We start from the raw sequence: 18349 nt of genomic DNA, 5'->3' as shown, positions 1-18349 counted from the left end.
ATGGTCTGCGACAGGTGAGATGTAAAGGCATCTCCTTCGATATATGGGTAGGTTCTGATTAGGGACATTCTTTCAACTCCGATACATTTTTCAAAAATCAACCCATTCCTCCTAGTTACCTAGTACAATGGCGCATCAATACCATATCATTGTTGCTGCAATACCAAACATATCCAGACGATTAGTTTGCTTGTGCATACCCTTTATTCATTCCAATGTCAGGCCAGTTAATGTAAGCCTATTTCATGTTTACTCATGTTTCCCCCCAAATAATCAAAAGGTAAATAAAATAACGTTCAAACAAAGTGTCTTTAAATCCCACCTTTTCACTCCTCATATAGCAAGCATTCAAAAGTATGCAAATCTCTAGCTTCACACAAAATATATTTGCAATACTGAATTGAAACCAGGGGGTAAAATGACAATGTTACAAATTGGACCGCACACTAGTTCTTCAAAGTAAAATGATGAAAAGGACAGCAAAATGCTTGTGGTAAAAGGGAAAAACTGAACAAAGAAGAAAATTCATATGCATGGTCTAATAAATCAAACAAGGTCTACAGTGCATTTCTCAGCCACCAACACACAACAGGTTTTCAAGCCTCTTTAATACAAGCTACACTGTATTCCTTGCATTTCCTCCAGACCGTTAAGAGAATCAGACTCATGCATGGAGGTTCTGCTATGTTCAGGCCATCTCAGCATGAAGCTCAAATAACAACTTTCATTGGAAGGGTTTTTGTTAGTTTAGTATAAAAATAAAGTGGCACACTAATTATGCTCCCAACCAATGTTTCAGCAATGCTGGTTACTATACCCATTAAAATGTTTGGAAACAGTGTGCTTCTATTTTTTTAGTTTACGCTCAGTCTGCACCACTAAAAATGTCAGCTTCTGCCTTTTACCAGTTAGTTAATTAGACATTTGTTTGAAGACCAAATTCAGGGCTGACAGTGTTCGGACTCAGGATTGAAAATCTGAAGGGTTCATTGGGTGTAATGAACCTACAGATGGCTGACTGCTACCCCAAATATAAAATGCATCCCTTAAACTTATTCCATTCTAAATCAACCCTAAGTAGGTCCTACTATGGTAAACTGATCAGTCTAACCCCAAAGTATGTCTGACAAAATCTTTGTTATGGAACAAATCTTTGCACGCTCGCATTATTGTAGAATGCATAATAAACCAATTGCATGGTGTTCCAGTGAAGAAAGTGAGTGGGACTGTGGTGGAGGTATTACTTACTTTGGCTACATACTAAACATTTTTTCTCCATTGCTTATAATTCTAAAATAGAGCTGCAATGAAAAATGACAAGAGTGATAGCAGGAGATGGATCAAATAAAAAGTGTGAGGGTAAAGGGAGAAGTTTCAACTTCAGTGTAGTCTACTTTGTGTGAACCATGGAGGTGCTGAATAGAAGCTTCTGTTTCTGTTTCTTCTTCCTTTTCCCTCCCTTTTCCTCTGAAAGAGAGTGAGGAATGAGATGAGTATGCAGTCTAACGCCATAAATAAGTCATCACTCACAAGCAAAGACACAGTGAAAGACTGACCAGGGATGACCAACGGCTGGGTTGGAGCAGTTGGACCTTGGTGCTGCAGGAGTGCCTCCTCGAAGGCCTGGCTGAAAGAGTTCTGGAAGCTGGGAACTGGGACCCGGCTACTCTCTCCATCACTCTCTCCATCGCTATCTGCCACTGGAGGAGCCAGCAGCATGTATGAGGGAGCAGCACAGAAAAAGAGGAATCAAACATGGTCCAACACTGCCCATTATTGACACTTCGCTGTCCAATATAGGTTTCAGCTGACAATACTTGTCTGGCCAACTGATTTGAGCAAGCACTAACAGACAGAGGAGAAATGGAAGGTTTTAGATGTGTAGTCACCTTTCTTTGAGGTGGTCCATTGCCCAGCATCTGCCCTGGCTTTCCCATCTCTCAGCATCTATACAGGGGAGAATAAGGGATGATGAGCAAGAAAGTTATACAAATTGTCTATTACTGGTCTACATAGTCAATATCCAAAGGCCGTGATAGGTCCTGACATCCAAGGTAATCAGTACGTAATGAAAATAATACATGTAGGAGTGAGTAAATTAATGAGTTAGGCCAACAGACCTGAGCGAACGACATGCAGTTAGAGTCATCCTCCACACTGCCCACGCTGGGCACAGGGCTGTGTCCACTCAGACTGGGGAACATCAGCCCATCTGCAACAACAGGGAAATTGTGTTTTCAGTTCACAAGGCTCACACATCCAAGGCACTGTTTGTAATGCGCTATATTTTGCGCTATATTTTACAAAATCGCTTGAGTTGCTAAGACGGGAGAGTTGAAAGAGCTGGTCTCACCAGAGACAGGGCTGCTGCTGAGGAATGAGGGAGGGGCTAACAGAAAGTCAGGGTACACAGGTGGACTGCCATTGTGAAGTGGTGATCCAAATGCCGGGAACTGCTGAAAATTCTCCAGCCCAATATGCACCTCTGGATCTGAGAGAGAGCGAGAAGACCGTAAATTTAAGATACCCCATCTGACCACAGGTTTTTAGTTACACATTTTACATTGAGAAACAACCTAAAGTAAAATGTACTCACATTTCCCCTGCTTCTTGTTCTCCTCCATCTCAATACGCCTCTCCCTACGCTTCTCATCCCTTGCTTTCTTTTGTCTAAGACGCTTTCTTTTCTCCAAGTCATCTGAGTCACATAAGAGTGACGGAGAAAGAAGATTTGGATATGAGGAGTAGTACTGTAACAACCCATGAATAGACTGTGTGTGTTAGGATATCTAACCTGCAAAGCTGTCCAGGGTCTCTTTGGACAGGGTGGGAGGATGCAGGGCCAGCTCACAGATGCTGAACTCACAGGTGAGCGGCAGGTGAGCCAGGTAGCGGTGTCGACGGCGAATCTCCTTTAGCCAAGAGAATGAAAAAATTGAAATGAGCCAGAAGAAGAAAAAAAAGTATTGGTACATTTCATGAATAAACATACTTAAGTAGTATGTTACAGATCTAATCACTTACCTCTGTGATAGTCTGCCCCTCAATCTCCACCACAGTGGCAGTGATGGTGTGAGGGCTGGCCTCCAGGCTGCCGTACTCCCGCAGCAGACAGCGCACGTTCACTGGGTGCAAAAACATCTGCTGGCAGTCCTCCGCTGAAGGGAGAACGAAAGGAGTAAGTACAGAGACTGGACTTTTGATGATAATATAGATGACAAGGTAGGCATTGAGTGGAGAGACTGATGAAGACCTTTTGCTAAAGGGTATCCTACCTTGGTAGAAGTAATAGGAGGGACCATGCTCTGAGGTTTGGGGGCGCATTGTTTCAGCCTGGCTGGGAGAGTTCTCCTCAGCAGGCTGGGGCTCTGGAGCTGCATCCCCAGAGGCCTCAGTGGACTCCTCCAGCACTCTCTCCAGGAGCCCTTCCGGGAGCTCTGGTTCCTCACCAGGCGCATCCTCTGGGTCCTCCTCTGGAACCTCTGCTACCTCATCATCAAATGCAGAGGAGTATTGCAGCACCGGCTGGAAAGAGTAAAACACGGATAATCTCTCAGACCCAATAACACGGGTGAATTTGGAGAGTAATGTTACATAAAGGTGTTTTAAATGGCAACACTTACCTTGGTACTGCTGAAGATTGTCACTACTTCCTCCTCAGGGGAGGGGGGGTCTGCCAGAGTGAGACTTGACAGTTCTAAGTTGTCCTTAGTACATGCCTTTTGGTGCTTCAGCAGAGCCTCCTCTCGCTCCTGGACCACAGCAGAGGAAAGAAGGGGACAGTTCATGCTACCTAGGCCTATATTACTTCAACCAAGTTTGGGTAACAATGCAGTAGACACTACCTGTGTTTTAAATTACAAGCTAGTAGTTTGTCAGTGTTACCTGGAGACTGCACAGGGCGCTCTGGATGAAGCAGGCTGTGGCATCCTCCTCCTGGGTGAGCTGAGCCTGCAAAACAAACCTCTCCTCAGCCACCAGGCCCAGTACCTGCTCTTGAGAGGCAAGCAGCAGCTTGGAGTACGGGCTCAGATGCACATCTACAACACAGGGGTACAACAACTCACATACAGCATACCACAGACACAGTTATATGGTAAACATTTGGTCATCATCCAACCTTGCCTTCTTTGCACAAACACCTGTCTTTTCTTACTAGCACTGACTTTGCTGATGGCTACCTTAATGAGGAAAAATGTACTCACTATGACTGATGTGGTTGTCTCATCTAACTACCTTAAGATGGATGCACTAACCATAAGTCACTGGATATTCAGACCGTCTGCTAAAATGAAAATCTCTCACCTCCAAAGCAAATAGGCTCCTCCACCTTCACCCACTGCGAGGTGGGCATGGCCACCAGAGCCCCCTTCTCCCTTCGCATTAGGCGCATGGTGATGAGATCACCAACTGTATACTGCCTGGTCTCCATCGCAACCACACTGCAGTGAGATACGAGGGGATAGAAGAGCATGTTACTAACCATTTTCAACCATAATATTTTATTTCCCTAAGGTGGCGATACAGAATTTTCTAATAAGGCTGTTTAACATCGCTCTCTCTCTCTAACCTTTTGAGGTCGTCAGAGTGTACAGACTCATAACAGATGGGGCACTTTGACCAGCTCTTGTCACTGAGAGACAGGTAGTGCAGCATGCATGGCCAGCAGAAGATGTGGCCACAGCGGGTGATATGGGCCGCTACAGGGGGGTAGAGGCAGATGGGGCAGGAGGGAACCTCATGACTGTAGATACGCTGGAGGGGGGAAATAATATTTGCATTAAAAGTCTAATTAGACGTGCCGATTTCAAGCCAGAGGTCTGGTGTACGGAACTTACCACTTGCTGCACACAGTCCCAGTTCACAAGAGTGTCTGGGTCAGTGAAGTGAGCCTTGTAGTCCTGGTCATCAGTCACCACAAACTGGCAGCTAAGGCACAAAAAAACACCAATTAGTTTATAACTAGCAACCTAACAATTCATACTGTACAAAGTAGACTGAATTGGTAAGGAGCTCACTTGGCCTGGAGGAAAAGCTCCTTGTTGAAGGGCTTATGCTTGTGGCCCCACTTGTTGTGGCGGCCCCAGCAGGAGTGTTTCTCTCCTCCTAGGCCACCATGGCCCCCACGAGGCTCAAACGTGAAGTTGAGCAAGTGGTTCAAACTGATCTTTTTGGGTCCAGCAAACTGAGCCGGGCTGAACTCGGCCCGGCGGCACTCTGCTACCTGGGGGAAGGGAGAAGAAAACTAGAGCCCAACTTTTTGACAAGTAGGAATAATAATATTCCAGTTAGATGTCCTACTGTATGTGGGTTGATGCTGCCTTGTTTCTACCATTCAGTGACTCATAATTCTACCATTCATTTGTCAATAAGTGCAATTATATTGATATTAATTCAATGTGGGAATATACAAATATAGGACCCAACTAAGCTCTCTTTTTAATAGACTTCTGATGTTATTCCATATCCAAAAAAGGATAAATAAATGTCAAGTCTTGTGAACGCTCACCTCTTCACGTCTTCCTCCACCTGTAATGCCATACTGCCGGGCTTCACCTCTCTGGGTGGGCCTCTTGTCAAAATTCTTGCTTTTCTGTGAATTGGTGCGATGAGGGCCAGGGAAACTGTCACTCTTGGGAAGGGAGGGCTCTCGCTTGCGGCTGTAGCGCTTAGAGCTTCCATTATTCTTACCATCTGGGGAGAATGAAAGGGGAAAATATGGAGAGTTATCATTCTAGCACAATTCCAGTGTTTCCCCTAGGACTTATTTCAGCAGTGGTACAGTTTGTGTGTTTTAAAGCCAATTTCCTGCAATAGTGATGAGGAAGAGCTCTGCGGACCCTTCGTGTCCGGAAGTAATTTAGCCTTTCATTGTAGTCATTGCGCTCTGTAGAGTTGCTATTTTCTCAAGTTTTCTTGGGTCAATTTACGCCTGACATTTCTCGATTACTCATTATATGAATAAAGTCTGGGGCCTCCCGAGTGGTGCAGTGGTCTAAGGCAGTGCTAGCTGTGCCACTAGAGACCCTTGTTTGAGTCTTGGCTCTGTCGCAGCCGGCCGCAACCGGGAGACCCATGGGGTGGCGCACAATTGGCCCAGCGTTGTGCAGGTTAGGGGAGGGTTTGGCCGGCAGTGATGTCCTTGTTCCATTGCGCTCTAGCGACTCCTGTGGCGGGCCAGGCGCATGCACGCTGACACGGTCGCCAGGTGTACGGCGTTTCCTCCGACACATTGGTGCGGCTGTCTTCCGGGTTAAGCGGACATTGTGTCAAGAAGCAGCGCGGCTTGGTTGGGTCGTGTTTGAGGTCGCATCGCTCTCGACCTTCACCTCTCCCGAGTCTGTACAGGAGTTGCAGTGATAAGACAAGACTAACTACCAATTGCATACCACGAAATTGGGGAGAAAAAAAAGGGGTAAAAAATTGTAATATATAAAAAATTATTAATAAAGTCCGATTTAACTCAACAAATACGATAGTCAGTTTAAAAAAGTTAAGGAAACATGACTGTACATATCTGTCTGTGTTAGCAAAATCACTACATATCCCATCGAGCCATGCGGGGAGAGGCTGTCCGTTATCACAGTTCCAAGACCAGTCAGAAACGTCCAGCTAACCTTACGCCAAAGACGCCGATGGACCTCAAAACTTGACTTGGATCCACATCTTACAACAGTCGTGACTATTCAACAAAAATGATTTTCTTTCCAGCTAATTCCTTAGTTACATCATTGTATAACTAGCAAAGTAGTTTTGGCAATGAGGACAAAAACTAATTCAGGAGACAGATTGTAGTTTTTATGCCCTAATATCAGGAGCTGGCAGCGAAACGGTTGACTGAAACGAATCAAATGATGTCTATTTAAAAGAGGGTGAATCAATATACAATCCCGAAATCAGCTGTAACTGTCAATGGTAAAACAAATCTTAAAATGCTAAATCCAGAAAATGTATGGTGAAGTCGCTTCGGAACACTGTATACTCCTCCCTACTCTATTCTACACATTTTGCCATAGGGCCCGAGAGGAAATGTACAGGTTTAAAAAGCCAAATTCCTGAAATTCTACAAATTTTGCCATGGCTTATGACGTGTTTTTAATGCTATTTTAGTGACTCAAACGGGGACCTCATGCAATGCTTTTTAGTTCTCTCATCTAATACAAAAATATATTAGGTCCTTTATCGTTGAGATATTTTATATCTGGTTTTAGTTGTTCAAGTTCACACTGAAAATGATTTATCACAAATTATAAAAAATAAAATAAAAAGTGCCTGCCCGCAGCTGCTAAATTAATATAGATGGGTTGGCTGACAACGTCACAAAAACGTTGTGGGTGCTTCAATGGGGCAGAAGTCAACGTGTTGCTGTGATTCTGTATGGCCAGATTGCTAGCAAGAATATAAAGAACCCCTGCCACGTGGGGACTAGTAAGGCGGCTCGTTTCATCCTGTTCTTGATAAAATGTCTTGTTTTGAGGAGCACACTTTCGGTTTTGTTGTTAAACAACCAACCCATCTATATGGGAAACACTGCATTGAGGATTGGAAATTAACACCTGCGGGTAGATTTTGTCATTGGTAACTAGAATGTACAGTGCATTCGGAAAGTATTTAGACCCCTTGACTTTTTCCACATTTTGTTACGTTACAGCCTTATTCTAAAATGGATTAAAAACAAAAAATCCTCAATCTACACACAATACCCAAAATGACAAAGCAAAAATAGGTTTAGATGTTTATGCAAATGTATTAAACAGAAATACCTTATTTACATAAGTATTCAGACCCTTTGCTATGAGACTTGAAATTGAGCTCAGGTGCATCAGGTTTCCATTTATCATCCTTGAGATGTTTCTACAACTTGATTGGAGTCCACCTGTGGTAAATTCAATTGATTGGACATGATTTGGAAAGGCACACACCGGTCTATATAGAAAGGTCCCACAGTTGACAGTGCATGTCAGAGCAAAAACAAAGCAATGAGGTCGAAGGAATTGTCCGTAGAGCTCAGAGACAGGATTGTGTCGAGGCACAGATCTAGAGTAGGGTACCAAAACATTTATGCAGCATTGAATTTCCCAAGAACACAGTGGCCTCCATCATTCTTAAATGGAAGAAGTTTGGAACCACCAAGACTCTTCCTAGAGCCCGGCCAAACTGAGCAATCTGGGGAGAAGGGCCTTGGTCAGGGAGGTGACCAAGAACCCGATGTTCACTCTGACAGAGCTCCAGAGTTCCTCTGTGGAGTTGGGAGAACCTTCCAGAAGGACAACCATCTCTGCAACACTCCACCAATCAGGGCTTTATTTTGGAGTGGCCAGACGGAAGCCAGTGCTCAGGAAAAGGCACATGACAACACACTTGGACTTTGCCAAATGGCACCTAAAGACTCTCAGACCATGAGAAACAAGATTGAACTCTTTGGCCTCAATGCAAGCGTCACATCTGGAGGAAACCTGGCACCATCCCTACGGCGAAGCATGGTGGTGGCAGCATCATGCTGTGGGGATATTTTTCAGTGACAGGAACCGGGAGACTAGTCAGGATCAAGGGAAAGATGAACCGAGCAAAGTACAGATAGATTCTTGATGATTCCTGTGGTTGGAGTCTACTCTTGCTCCCACTCCCAAAACACACTGAAAAAGATGCGCATACAGCACCTTGTTATTGCAGAGTCCTACTAGGAAGACTACATTTGCGTTCTAGAGAACTGATATGAGCATGATGCTGCCCATTTGCTCAGCAACTTAGGACTATAAAAAAGGCCTATTTTGTTTGAATATAGAAGGTGCGGTGTAGGAACTAGTATATTTCAGTGATATTTCTGCTGTGTGCAGCCTTGACGGATCCCATGGAATGATGCGGCGCACTCTACGCTGATAAGCCTATTCTTTGCCATGTCATAGCCCTATTCAGACGGGTATTACTAGAGACGGTTTTGTATTTATTAACCAAGCACGTGCATTATGCCAGAGGACGATTCACACAGGATTCGTTTTTCCAAACTGAATTGTGATCCATTTTTTTTCTCTCCAATTGAATTGACTTATGACTGAAGCCTATTGTATAGGGTTTTATTGTAGGAGTGAAGACATTCCAATGTCATGTCTAGATGATAATAGGCAATACTGATTAGAGGTCGACCGATTATTAATTAGGGCCGGTTTCAAGTTTTCATAACAATCGGTAATCTGCCTTTTTGGATGCCGATTATATTGCAATACACGAGGAGACTGCATCAAAAGGACCTTGTGGCTGCAAGGAGCCATGGTAAGTTGCTAGCTAGCATTAAACTTATAAAAAACAATCAATCTTCACATAATCACTAGTTAACTACACATGGTTGATGATATTACTAGGTTAACTAGCTTGTTCTGCGTTGCATATAATCAATGCGGTGCCTGTTAATTTATCATCGAATCACAGTCTACTTTAACTTGATGATTTAACAAAAGCGAATTTGCAAAAAAAGAGCACAATTGTTGCAATAATATACCGAACCATAAACACCAATGCCTTTCTTAAAATCAAGTATATTTTTTTTAACCTGCATATGTAGTTAAAAGAAATTCATGTTAGCAGGCAATATTAAAAAGGGAAATTGTGTCACTTCTCTTGCGTTCTGTGCAAGCAGAGTAGGGTGTATATGCAGCAGTTTGGGCCGCCTGGCTCGTTGCGAACTGTTGAAAGGCCATTTATTCCTAACAAAGACCGTAATTCATTTGCCAGAATTTTACATAATTATGACATAACATTGAAGGTTGTGCAATGTAACAGTAATATTTAGACTTATGGATGCCACCTCGTTCGATTAAAATACGGAACAGTTCCATATTTCACTGAAAGAATAAACGTTTTGTTTTCGAAATAAGAGTTTCTGGATTTGACCATATTAATGACCAAAGGCTCGTATTTCTGTATGTTTATTAGATTAGAATTAAGTATATGATTTGATATAGCAGTTTGTATGAGCGGTGGTCTGCAGCAGCAGGCTCTAAGCATTCATTCAAACAGCAGCTCTTAGCAATGCTGGGATGCACAGCGCTGTTTATGACTTCTAGCCTATCAACTCCTGAGATTAGGCTGGCAATACTAAAGTGCCTATAAGAACATCCAATAGTCAAAAGGTATATGAAATACAAATGGTATAGAGAGAAAGTCCCCGGGTGGCGCAGTGGTCTAGGGCACTGCATCGCAGTGCTAGCTGCGCCACCAGAGTCTCTGGGTTCGCGCCCAGGCTGGGCTGGGTTCGCGCCCAGGCTCTGTCGCAGCCGGCCGCAACCGGGAGATCCGTGGGGCGACGCACAATTGGCATAGCGTCGTCCGGGTTAGGGAGGGTTTGGCCGGTAGGGAGGGTTTGGCCGGTAGGGATATCCTTGTCTCGGTATGTAAAAAATGTAATAAAATGTATGCACTCTACTGTAAGTCGCTCTGGATAAGAGCGTCTGCTCTTGGCCGGTAGGGATATCCTTGTCTCAGTATGTAAAAATGTAATAAAATGTATGCACTCTACTGTAAGTCGCTCTGGATAAGAGCGTCTGCTAAATGACTAAAAATGTAAAAAATGTAAATGTAAAGTCCTATAATTCCTATAATAACTACAACCTAAAACTTCTTAACTGGGAATATTGAAGACTCATGTTAAAAGGAACCACCAGTTTTCATATGTTCTCATGTTCTGAGCAAGGAACTTAAACATGAGCTTTTTTTACATGGCACATATTGCACTTTTACTTTCTTATCCAACACCGTTTTTGCATTATTTAAACCAAATTTAACATGTTTCATTATTTATTTGAGACTAAATTGATTTGTATTATATAATACAAATCAATATATTAAGTTAATTCAGTATTGTTGTAATTGTCATTTATTACAAATATATATCAAATATAAATATATAAAATAAATAAATAAAAATTATTAAATAGGTCGATTAATCGGTATCGGCTTTTTTTTGGTCCTCCAATAATCGGTATTGAAAAATAATAAATCGGTTGACCTCTAATACTGATAACTCGTGCTTGGGTGCCAAATGTGTAGGTGTCCCCATAATATTTGTGACCATAATCATTATTTTAGTGATCCATGGCCTCCTAAATTTAATGCCCCCTATCCTGCTGATTTGAGCTACTGAACCGTATTCATGCCGGTGGACCCTAAAGTGAATTTCCCACCTGACTGCATTATTTGCATTGCTTTATCTGCCTTTCGCACAATTTCCCTGAGGCACTCTGATGTAAAGTACAAAACATATCAATCTAAGGAAGGGGTGAAGATTATGAAGATCTTGCTGATATTATTACTGTTGTATGAAATACCTACAATGCCTTCAGAAAGTATTCAAACCCCTTGACTTAAACCACATTTTGTTATGTTACAGCCTGAATTCAAAATGTATTAAATAGATGTTCTCACCCATCTACACACAATACCCCATAATGACAAATTGAAAACGTTCTAAGAAATGTATGTAAATGAAATACATAAATATTTAATTTACATAAGTATTCACACCCCTGAGTCAATACATGTTAGAATCACCTTAGGCAGCGATATCAGCTGTGAGTCTTTCTGGATAAGTCTAAGAGCTTTGCACACCTGGATTGTACATTATTTGCCCTTTATTCTTTTCAATATTCTTCAAGCTCTGTCAAATTGGTTGTTGATCATTGCAAGACAAACATTTTCAAGTCTTGCCAAAGATTTATGCAGATTTAAGTCAAAACTGTAACTCAGCCACTCAGGAACTTTCACTGTCTTCTTGGTAAGCAACTCCAGTGTAGATTTGGCCTTGTTTTTAAGGTTATTGTCCTGCTGAAAGGTGAATTTGTTTCCCAGTGTCTGGTGTAAAACAGACTGAACAAGGTTTTCCTCTAAGATATAGCCCGTGCTTAGCTCCATTCCGTTTCTTTTTTATCCTCCCCAGTCCTTAACGATTACAAGCATACCCATAACATGATCCAGCGACAACTATGGTTGAACATATGGAGAGTGGTACTTAGTAAATGTGTTGCATTTGCCCCAAACATAACACTTTGTATTCAGGACAAAAATGGGTTAGTTTGCATTATTGGTTAGTAGCTTTACATTTTTATAAATATATTTTTTAATTTGTTAACATTTTTTAAAAACATAATTCCATTGACATTATGGGGTATTGTGTGACATTTTTTTTTTACCCATTTAAAATTCATGTTGTAACCCAAAATGTGGAAAAAGTCAAGGGGTGAATACTTTCTGAAGGCACTGTATCTAAAAGACAACAATACTGAAAGGCCTATTGGTGAAAAGTAAACAAAATCCTGACAGCCATCTCATTTTCAAAAAATCCTAGACAAAGTGAACATTGAGCAAACTGTGCAAGCTGATATTTAGAACCCACATGACTAGCACTGGGTGGGCTGTATGGACTTATGCACAAGCCAGAGCAAGTCAACTCATAATTGCATACATTTAAAGTGATAGATCACTCTAAAATCTAAGTTGTCAGGAGTTGTTGGACATGTTGTGTAGCTCCTGTTAAAAACCTATGCCTCAATCCCAAATGAATGGCAAAGGGAGACAATCTACAATGCTAAAACTAGATGGTGTCCTCCACTGTCTAGGGCCTTCATAACTCACTTTTACCCAATGCATAGACACTAACTACATTAGCGCCTAATAACAATAGTATCTGGTGGTGGCCGGGGGTTTTGTTAAGCCCCGAAGCTCGTTCCGAAAGTTAAAACGCGTCACTTGCGGTACGGTTATGGAAACATAAGTAACTTATCTTTCATATCAGCGAAAAATAATATTCTAAAAAAGGTAAAAGTTACTATTTAAGTACCTTAAATTCTAAATAAATCACTGACCGTGTCACCAACAAAGCACCCCGATACCATCACACATCCATGCTTCACAGTGGGAACCACACATCCAGAGATAATCCGTTCACCTACTCTGCGTCTCACAAAGACACAGTGGTTGGAACAATAACTCAAATTTGGACTCATCAGACCAAATTACAGATTTCCTCTGGTCTAATGTCCAATGTTCGTGTTTCTTGGCCCAAGCAAGTCTCTTCTTCTTATTTGTGTCCTTTAGTGGTTTCTTTGCAGCAATTCGACCATGAAGGTCTGATTCACGCAGTCTCCTCTGAACAGTTGATTTTTTATTGAACCTTTATTTATGATGTTGAGATGTGTCTGTTACTTGAACTCTGAGAAGCATTTATTTGGGCTGCAATCTGAGGTGCAGTTAATTGCCGATTACTGAGGCTGGTAACTCTAATGAACTTATCCTCTGCAGCAGAGGTAACTATGGGTCTTCCTTTCATGTGGCGGTCCTCATGAGAGCCAGTTTCATCGTAGCGCTTGATGGTTTTTGCGACTGCATTTGAAGAAACTTTCAAAGTACTTGAAATTTTCAGGATTGACTTAAAGTAATAATGGACTGTGGTTTCTCTTTGCTTATTTGAGCTGCTCTTGATATAATATGGACTTGGTCTTTTACCAAATAGGGCCATCTTCTGTACACCAACCCTACCTTGTCACAACACAACTGATTGGCTCAAACGCATTAAGGAAAGAAATTCCACAAATTAACTTTGAACATGGCACACCTGTTAATTGAAATGCATTCCAGGTGACTACCTCGAAGCTGGTTGAGAATGCCAAGCTCGTGCAAAGCTGTCAAAGACAACGGGTGGCTATTTGAATAATCTCATATTTTGATTTGTTTAACACTTTTTTGGATACTAAATGATTCCATGTGTTATTTTATAGTTTTGATGTCTTCACTATCACTATTCTACAATGTAGAAAATAGTAAAAATAAAGAAAAACCATTGAATGAGTAGGTGTCCCCAAACTTTTGACTGGTACTGTATATGTGTAAAATTCTATGCAATGTGCAAATATCCTTAACTTAAGCATTGAAATCTTAGTGAATGTTTCAATGTTGTGTGTTCTCATAACTTCAATGTGGAGTGCCAGAGGGCGCTCTGGTCGTTGGTAAATTCAGAGATTTTTGCTCTCGGGGCACACACAAAACACTCTGACCGAGTAGGGTTGATCTGAGCGTTCTGACCTCACAACGACAGCCAAGCACCCAAGCTAGCTGGCTAACTTGCTAGCTACTAAATTGTGTCTCTATTTTAAGACCATTATACTCAACCTGGCAGAGCTTGTTAGGCTGTTATGTTACCCAGAGCATTGGTGACTAACTGCAACTGGCAACAATTGAAATACGCTTTTTTGCAGACTTCTTTACCGACTCGTGCTCCCGAGTGGCACAGCGGTCTAAGGCACTGCATCACAGTGCTAGAGGCATCACTATAGAGCCAGGTTCAATCGCGGGCTATATCACAACCGGTCGTGATCGGGAATCCCATAGGGCAGGCCACAATTTGCCCAGCGTCGTCCTGGTTTGGGTTTTTCTGGTGTAGGCAGTCATGTAAATAACAATTTGTTCTTAACTGACTTGCCTAGTTAAATAAATAAAAATACTGACACCGTCAACGGGTGTTGAGCGTTCGTAAATACCTCAGTTATTCTGAACTCTTGCACAATCAGAGCGAACGCACCCGTTCTGTCAAGGCACGTCATCTCCCATATCAAGTAAACAAACCATGCACTACAGCTAGGCCAGCTTTAAAGCTAGCTAACGATTTAGCAAGCTAAGAGAACGCTGGATGGGTATTTAAACTAGTCAAGAAAAATTTACTAGGATTTGGTTCGAATTATTAATTAATGTTCACCTGTTTTCGGTTTAGATTCACCAGCTGTTGGGCCTGTAGAACTCGAACGGGGCGGAACCTTGTTGCTGTTTGTATTCTTCTCCATAGTTGTCTCCTTTCTGTGAGAGGTATTTAGGCCGAGCTCCAGGGAGAGAGCGTCCGAGCGCTCTAGTATTAAATGGTGCAAAGGGAGAGGAGACCGGGTTGTTGCGACTGCGGGTCAGGCCCTGATTCATTTCTGTCAAACACAGAAACTCCATCACGGCGACATATTGACGACAAAACAAACAAGAGAAAAATAGAGACACAATTTAGGCGTCTCAGTAATGGAGGCTGTGTAGAAAGAGAAAACCAACGCTCACACCGCGTGGCCAAGACCCCGTAAAGTTTTGCTTTTTCGCGTTCTGGGAAACACTTGGCCCCAACCGTTCTCCAAGGTCTGTCCAAACGGACACTTGTGCAGTTTTACACCAAAAATATGATCGCATGGACGATCTCCTAATAATGGCAACAGGAACCGTAAAGACACAGATGAGATCGGCGTGTTTGTTCTTTTGTACGGGGAGGGATTATGGGAAATGTAGTAACAACCCAACATTTTTTAACTCATCGATAGCTAATGTTAATTATTAACATAGCAGATAGGATAACTAACGTGGAAGACTGAAGCTGTGTTCGAATACTCATACTAACCGTACTATTTGTGACGTGAATTGAGTATATAGTGTGCTTATTGGTTATAGTATGGATATAGTTAGTATGCCAAAAGTTCCCGGATATCGTACTAAATTCGCCAAAATATGAAGTATACACGCAGAGGACACTATTTCCGTATGGTAGGGCCCATAGTGCAATTCTTCAGGAAATGTGCGTTTTCAGATTTGAAGAAAATGGCAGAAAACATGCAGCCGAAGTACGATAGCGGATACAAATTCCTTGCTTTAACTAATTATGACAAATGTTTCAAAATAAGTTACCTCACACGTTATGTTGGCTGATAATTTGTTAGCTACGCTGTCCTTACGAACCACATAGCATATCATTACAGCAGTATGTACCGGAATGTTAGCTAGCTGCTTATACATCAAACTTGACAGTATATTAACAACAGGCTATCTAACTAATTACCCAACGTTTATTGACTTTATTATCCCCTTCATTTTAGCTTAGCTAAATGGTATAGTCGTTGCGTTCTCAATGGACATTCGGGTTCTTTGTAAATTCGCTCGGGCTATCTATACTGTTATTTCAGAGCGCTCTCGTTTGAGTACCAGCACAGAATAATGCATTTACGCGCGCTCAACACCCGTTGAATATGACCGGTGTCAGTAAACGTCGGCCAAAAAGCGTAATTAAATTGTTGCCAGCTGCACAGTTACAGTCACCAACGTTCTTGATAACATAAAAACTGCCTAACCAGCTCTGCTATGGTGAGTAAAATGGTCAGAGTTGTCCCATGTTTGTATGAAAGTAGCTAGCCAACGTTAGCTTGGGTGCTTAAGGTCTCAGAGCGAATGACGTCCCCGAAATGTTATTAGCACACACCCGCTAACTAGCTATCCATTTCACATCGGTTACATAAGGACAGAATGCTCAAATCAACCATACTCCTCGGCCTGTGCATCCAGTGTGCGCTCTGAATTTACAAACGGACAATCTGGCAACGCTCTGAATTTACGACCGCACTCTGGCACCCCAGATTGAATTTAAAAACACACCCGAAGTCGTAAAATGTCTAACTAGTAATTTGTTATGCTAACTAGCTAGCACGAGGTTGCATAGCAACAGCATCAACTTCCGGTAGACAGGCGAAGAGCAGGTATGCTCAACTGAGAGGATACTCGTTCGTTTACAGTATACTAAATTGAATTTATAGTATGTATTTAATACTCATTAAGTATGTAGTATATACAGTTGAAGTCAGAGGTTTACATACACTTAGGTTGGAGTCATTAAAACTCGTTTTTCAACCACTCCACAAATTTCTTGTGAACAAACTATAGTTTTGGCATGTTGGTTAGGACATCTACTTTGTGCATGACACAAGTCATTTTTCATACAATTGTTTACAGACATATTTCACTTTTAATTCACTGTATCACAATTCCAGTGGGTCAGAAGTTTACATACACTAAGTTGACTGTGTCTTTAAACAGCTTGGAAAATTCCAGAAAATGATGTCATGGCTTTAGAAGCTTCTGATAGGCTAATTTACATAATTTGAGTCAATTGGGGGTGTACCTGTGGATGTATTTCAAGGCCTACCTTCAAACTCAGTGCCTCTTTGCTTGACATTATGGGAAAATCAAAAGAAATCAGCCAAGACCTCAGAAAATACCATCCCAACCGTGAAGCATGGGGGTGGCAGCATCATGTTGTGGGGGTGTTTTGCTGCAGGAGGGACTGGTACACTTCACAAAATAGATGGCATCATGAGGTAGGAAAATTATGTGGATATATTGAAGCAACATCTCAAGACATCAGTCAGGAAGTTAAAGCTTGGTCGCAAATGGGTCTTCTAAATGGACAATGATCTCAAGCATACTTCCAAAGTTGTGGCAAAATGGCTTAAGGACAACAAAGTCAAGGTATAGGAGTGGCCATCACAAAGCCCTGACCTCAATCCCATAGAAAATTTGTGGGCAGAACTGAAAAAGCGCGTGCGAGCAAGGAGGCCTACAAACCTGACTCAGTTACACCAGCTGTCAGGAGGAATGGGCCAAAATTCACCCAACATATTGTGGGAAGCTTGTGGAAGGCTACCCAAAACGTTTGACCCAAGTTAAACAATTTAAAGGCAATGCTACCAAATACTAATTGAGTGTATGTAAACTTCTGACCCACTGGGAATGTGATGAAAGAAATAAAATACAAATTTTACTAGGATTAAATGTCAGGAATTGTGAAAAACTTAATTTAAATATATTTCGCTAAGGCGTATGTAAACTTCCGACTTCAACTGTACCTACCTAGATGATATTAGCAACATACTCTTATTTTACCAGATCCTCTTCTCCTTCAGCCAGTGGAGGTCTTTATTTAATCACTTATTATTTCTGACAACTTTATGAACAAGGTGAAATATATTTCAATTCATAGTGTCCGAATGCACTGCTGTATTAAAGCAATTTAGAACTAACTTGTTGACGTTTTCTGTTGAAGATTCAAAGCCAGATTAACTCATTGCAGAATGTATCCATAATCATGAATGAATAAGCCTACTTATTTGACAAGGCACCTAGTCCCCCATCAATCACGTCAAACACCTGAACCAACAATTACATTGTTTTAAATAAATCAAAATAGTAAACAATGCATACATGTGCCTTTCATACATAATACAGTGGGGCAAAAAAGTATTTAGTCAGCCACCAATTGTGCAAGTTCTCCCACTTAAAAAGATGAGAGAGGCCTGTAATTTTCATCATAGGTACACTTCAACTACTTCAACTAATCCAGAAAATCACATTGTAGGATTTTTATGAATTTATTTGCAAATTATGGTGGAAAATAAGCATTTGGTCAATAACAAAAGTTTCTCAATACTTTGTTATATACCCTTTGTTGGCAATGACAGAGGTCAAACGTTTTCTGTAAGTCTTCACAAGGTTTTCACACACTGTTTCTGGT

General features: G+C 41.7%; 1 protein-coding gene across 1 annotated transcript; it reads right to left on the bottom strand.

Annotated features, from left to right (window-relative positions):
* Positions 1-185: 185 nt before the first annotated feature.
* LOC139576947 (E3 ubiquitin-protein ligase RNF10-like) lies at positions 186-15261 on the bottom strand. Its single transcript, XM_071403573.1, has 17 exons — positions 14741-15261; positions 5510-5694; positions 5019-5224; positions 4839-4929; positions 4571-4755; positions 4306-4442; positions 3886-4040; positions 3624-3752; positions 3276-3525; positions 3025-3158; positions 2795-2912; positions 2597-2698; positions 2354-2491; positions 2121-2212; positions 1890-1947; positions 1557-1700; positions 186-1467 (listed from the first exon to the last, which is right to left on the bottom strand). Exons 1-17 carry the CDS (start codon positions 14823-14825, stop codon positions 1391-1393), a joined length of 2286 nt encoding a protein of 761 aa, XP_071259674.1. The 5' UTR covers positions 14826-15261; the 3' UTR covers positions 186-1390.
* Between the last annotated feature and the right edge of the window lie 3088 nt (positions 15262-18349).

Source organism: Salvelinus alpinus, chromosome 5, assembly GCF_045679555.1.
Source record: "Salvelinus alpinus chromosome 5, SLU_Salpinus.1, whole genome shotgun sequence".
Classification (NCBI taxonomy): Eukaryota; Metazoa; Chordata; class Actinopteri; order Salmoniformes; family Salmonidae; genus Salvelinus; species Salvelinus alpinus.
Note: the sequence above shows the minus strand (reverse complement) of the source record. Positions and strands in the feature narration are given on the sequence as shown.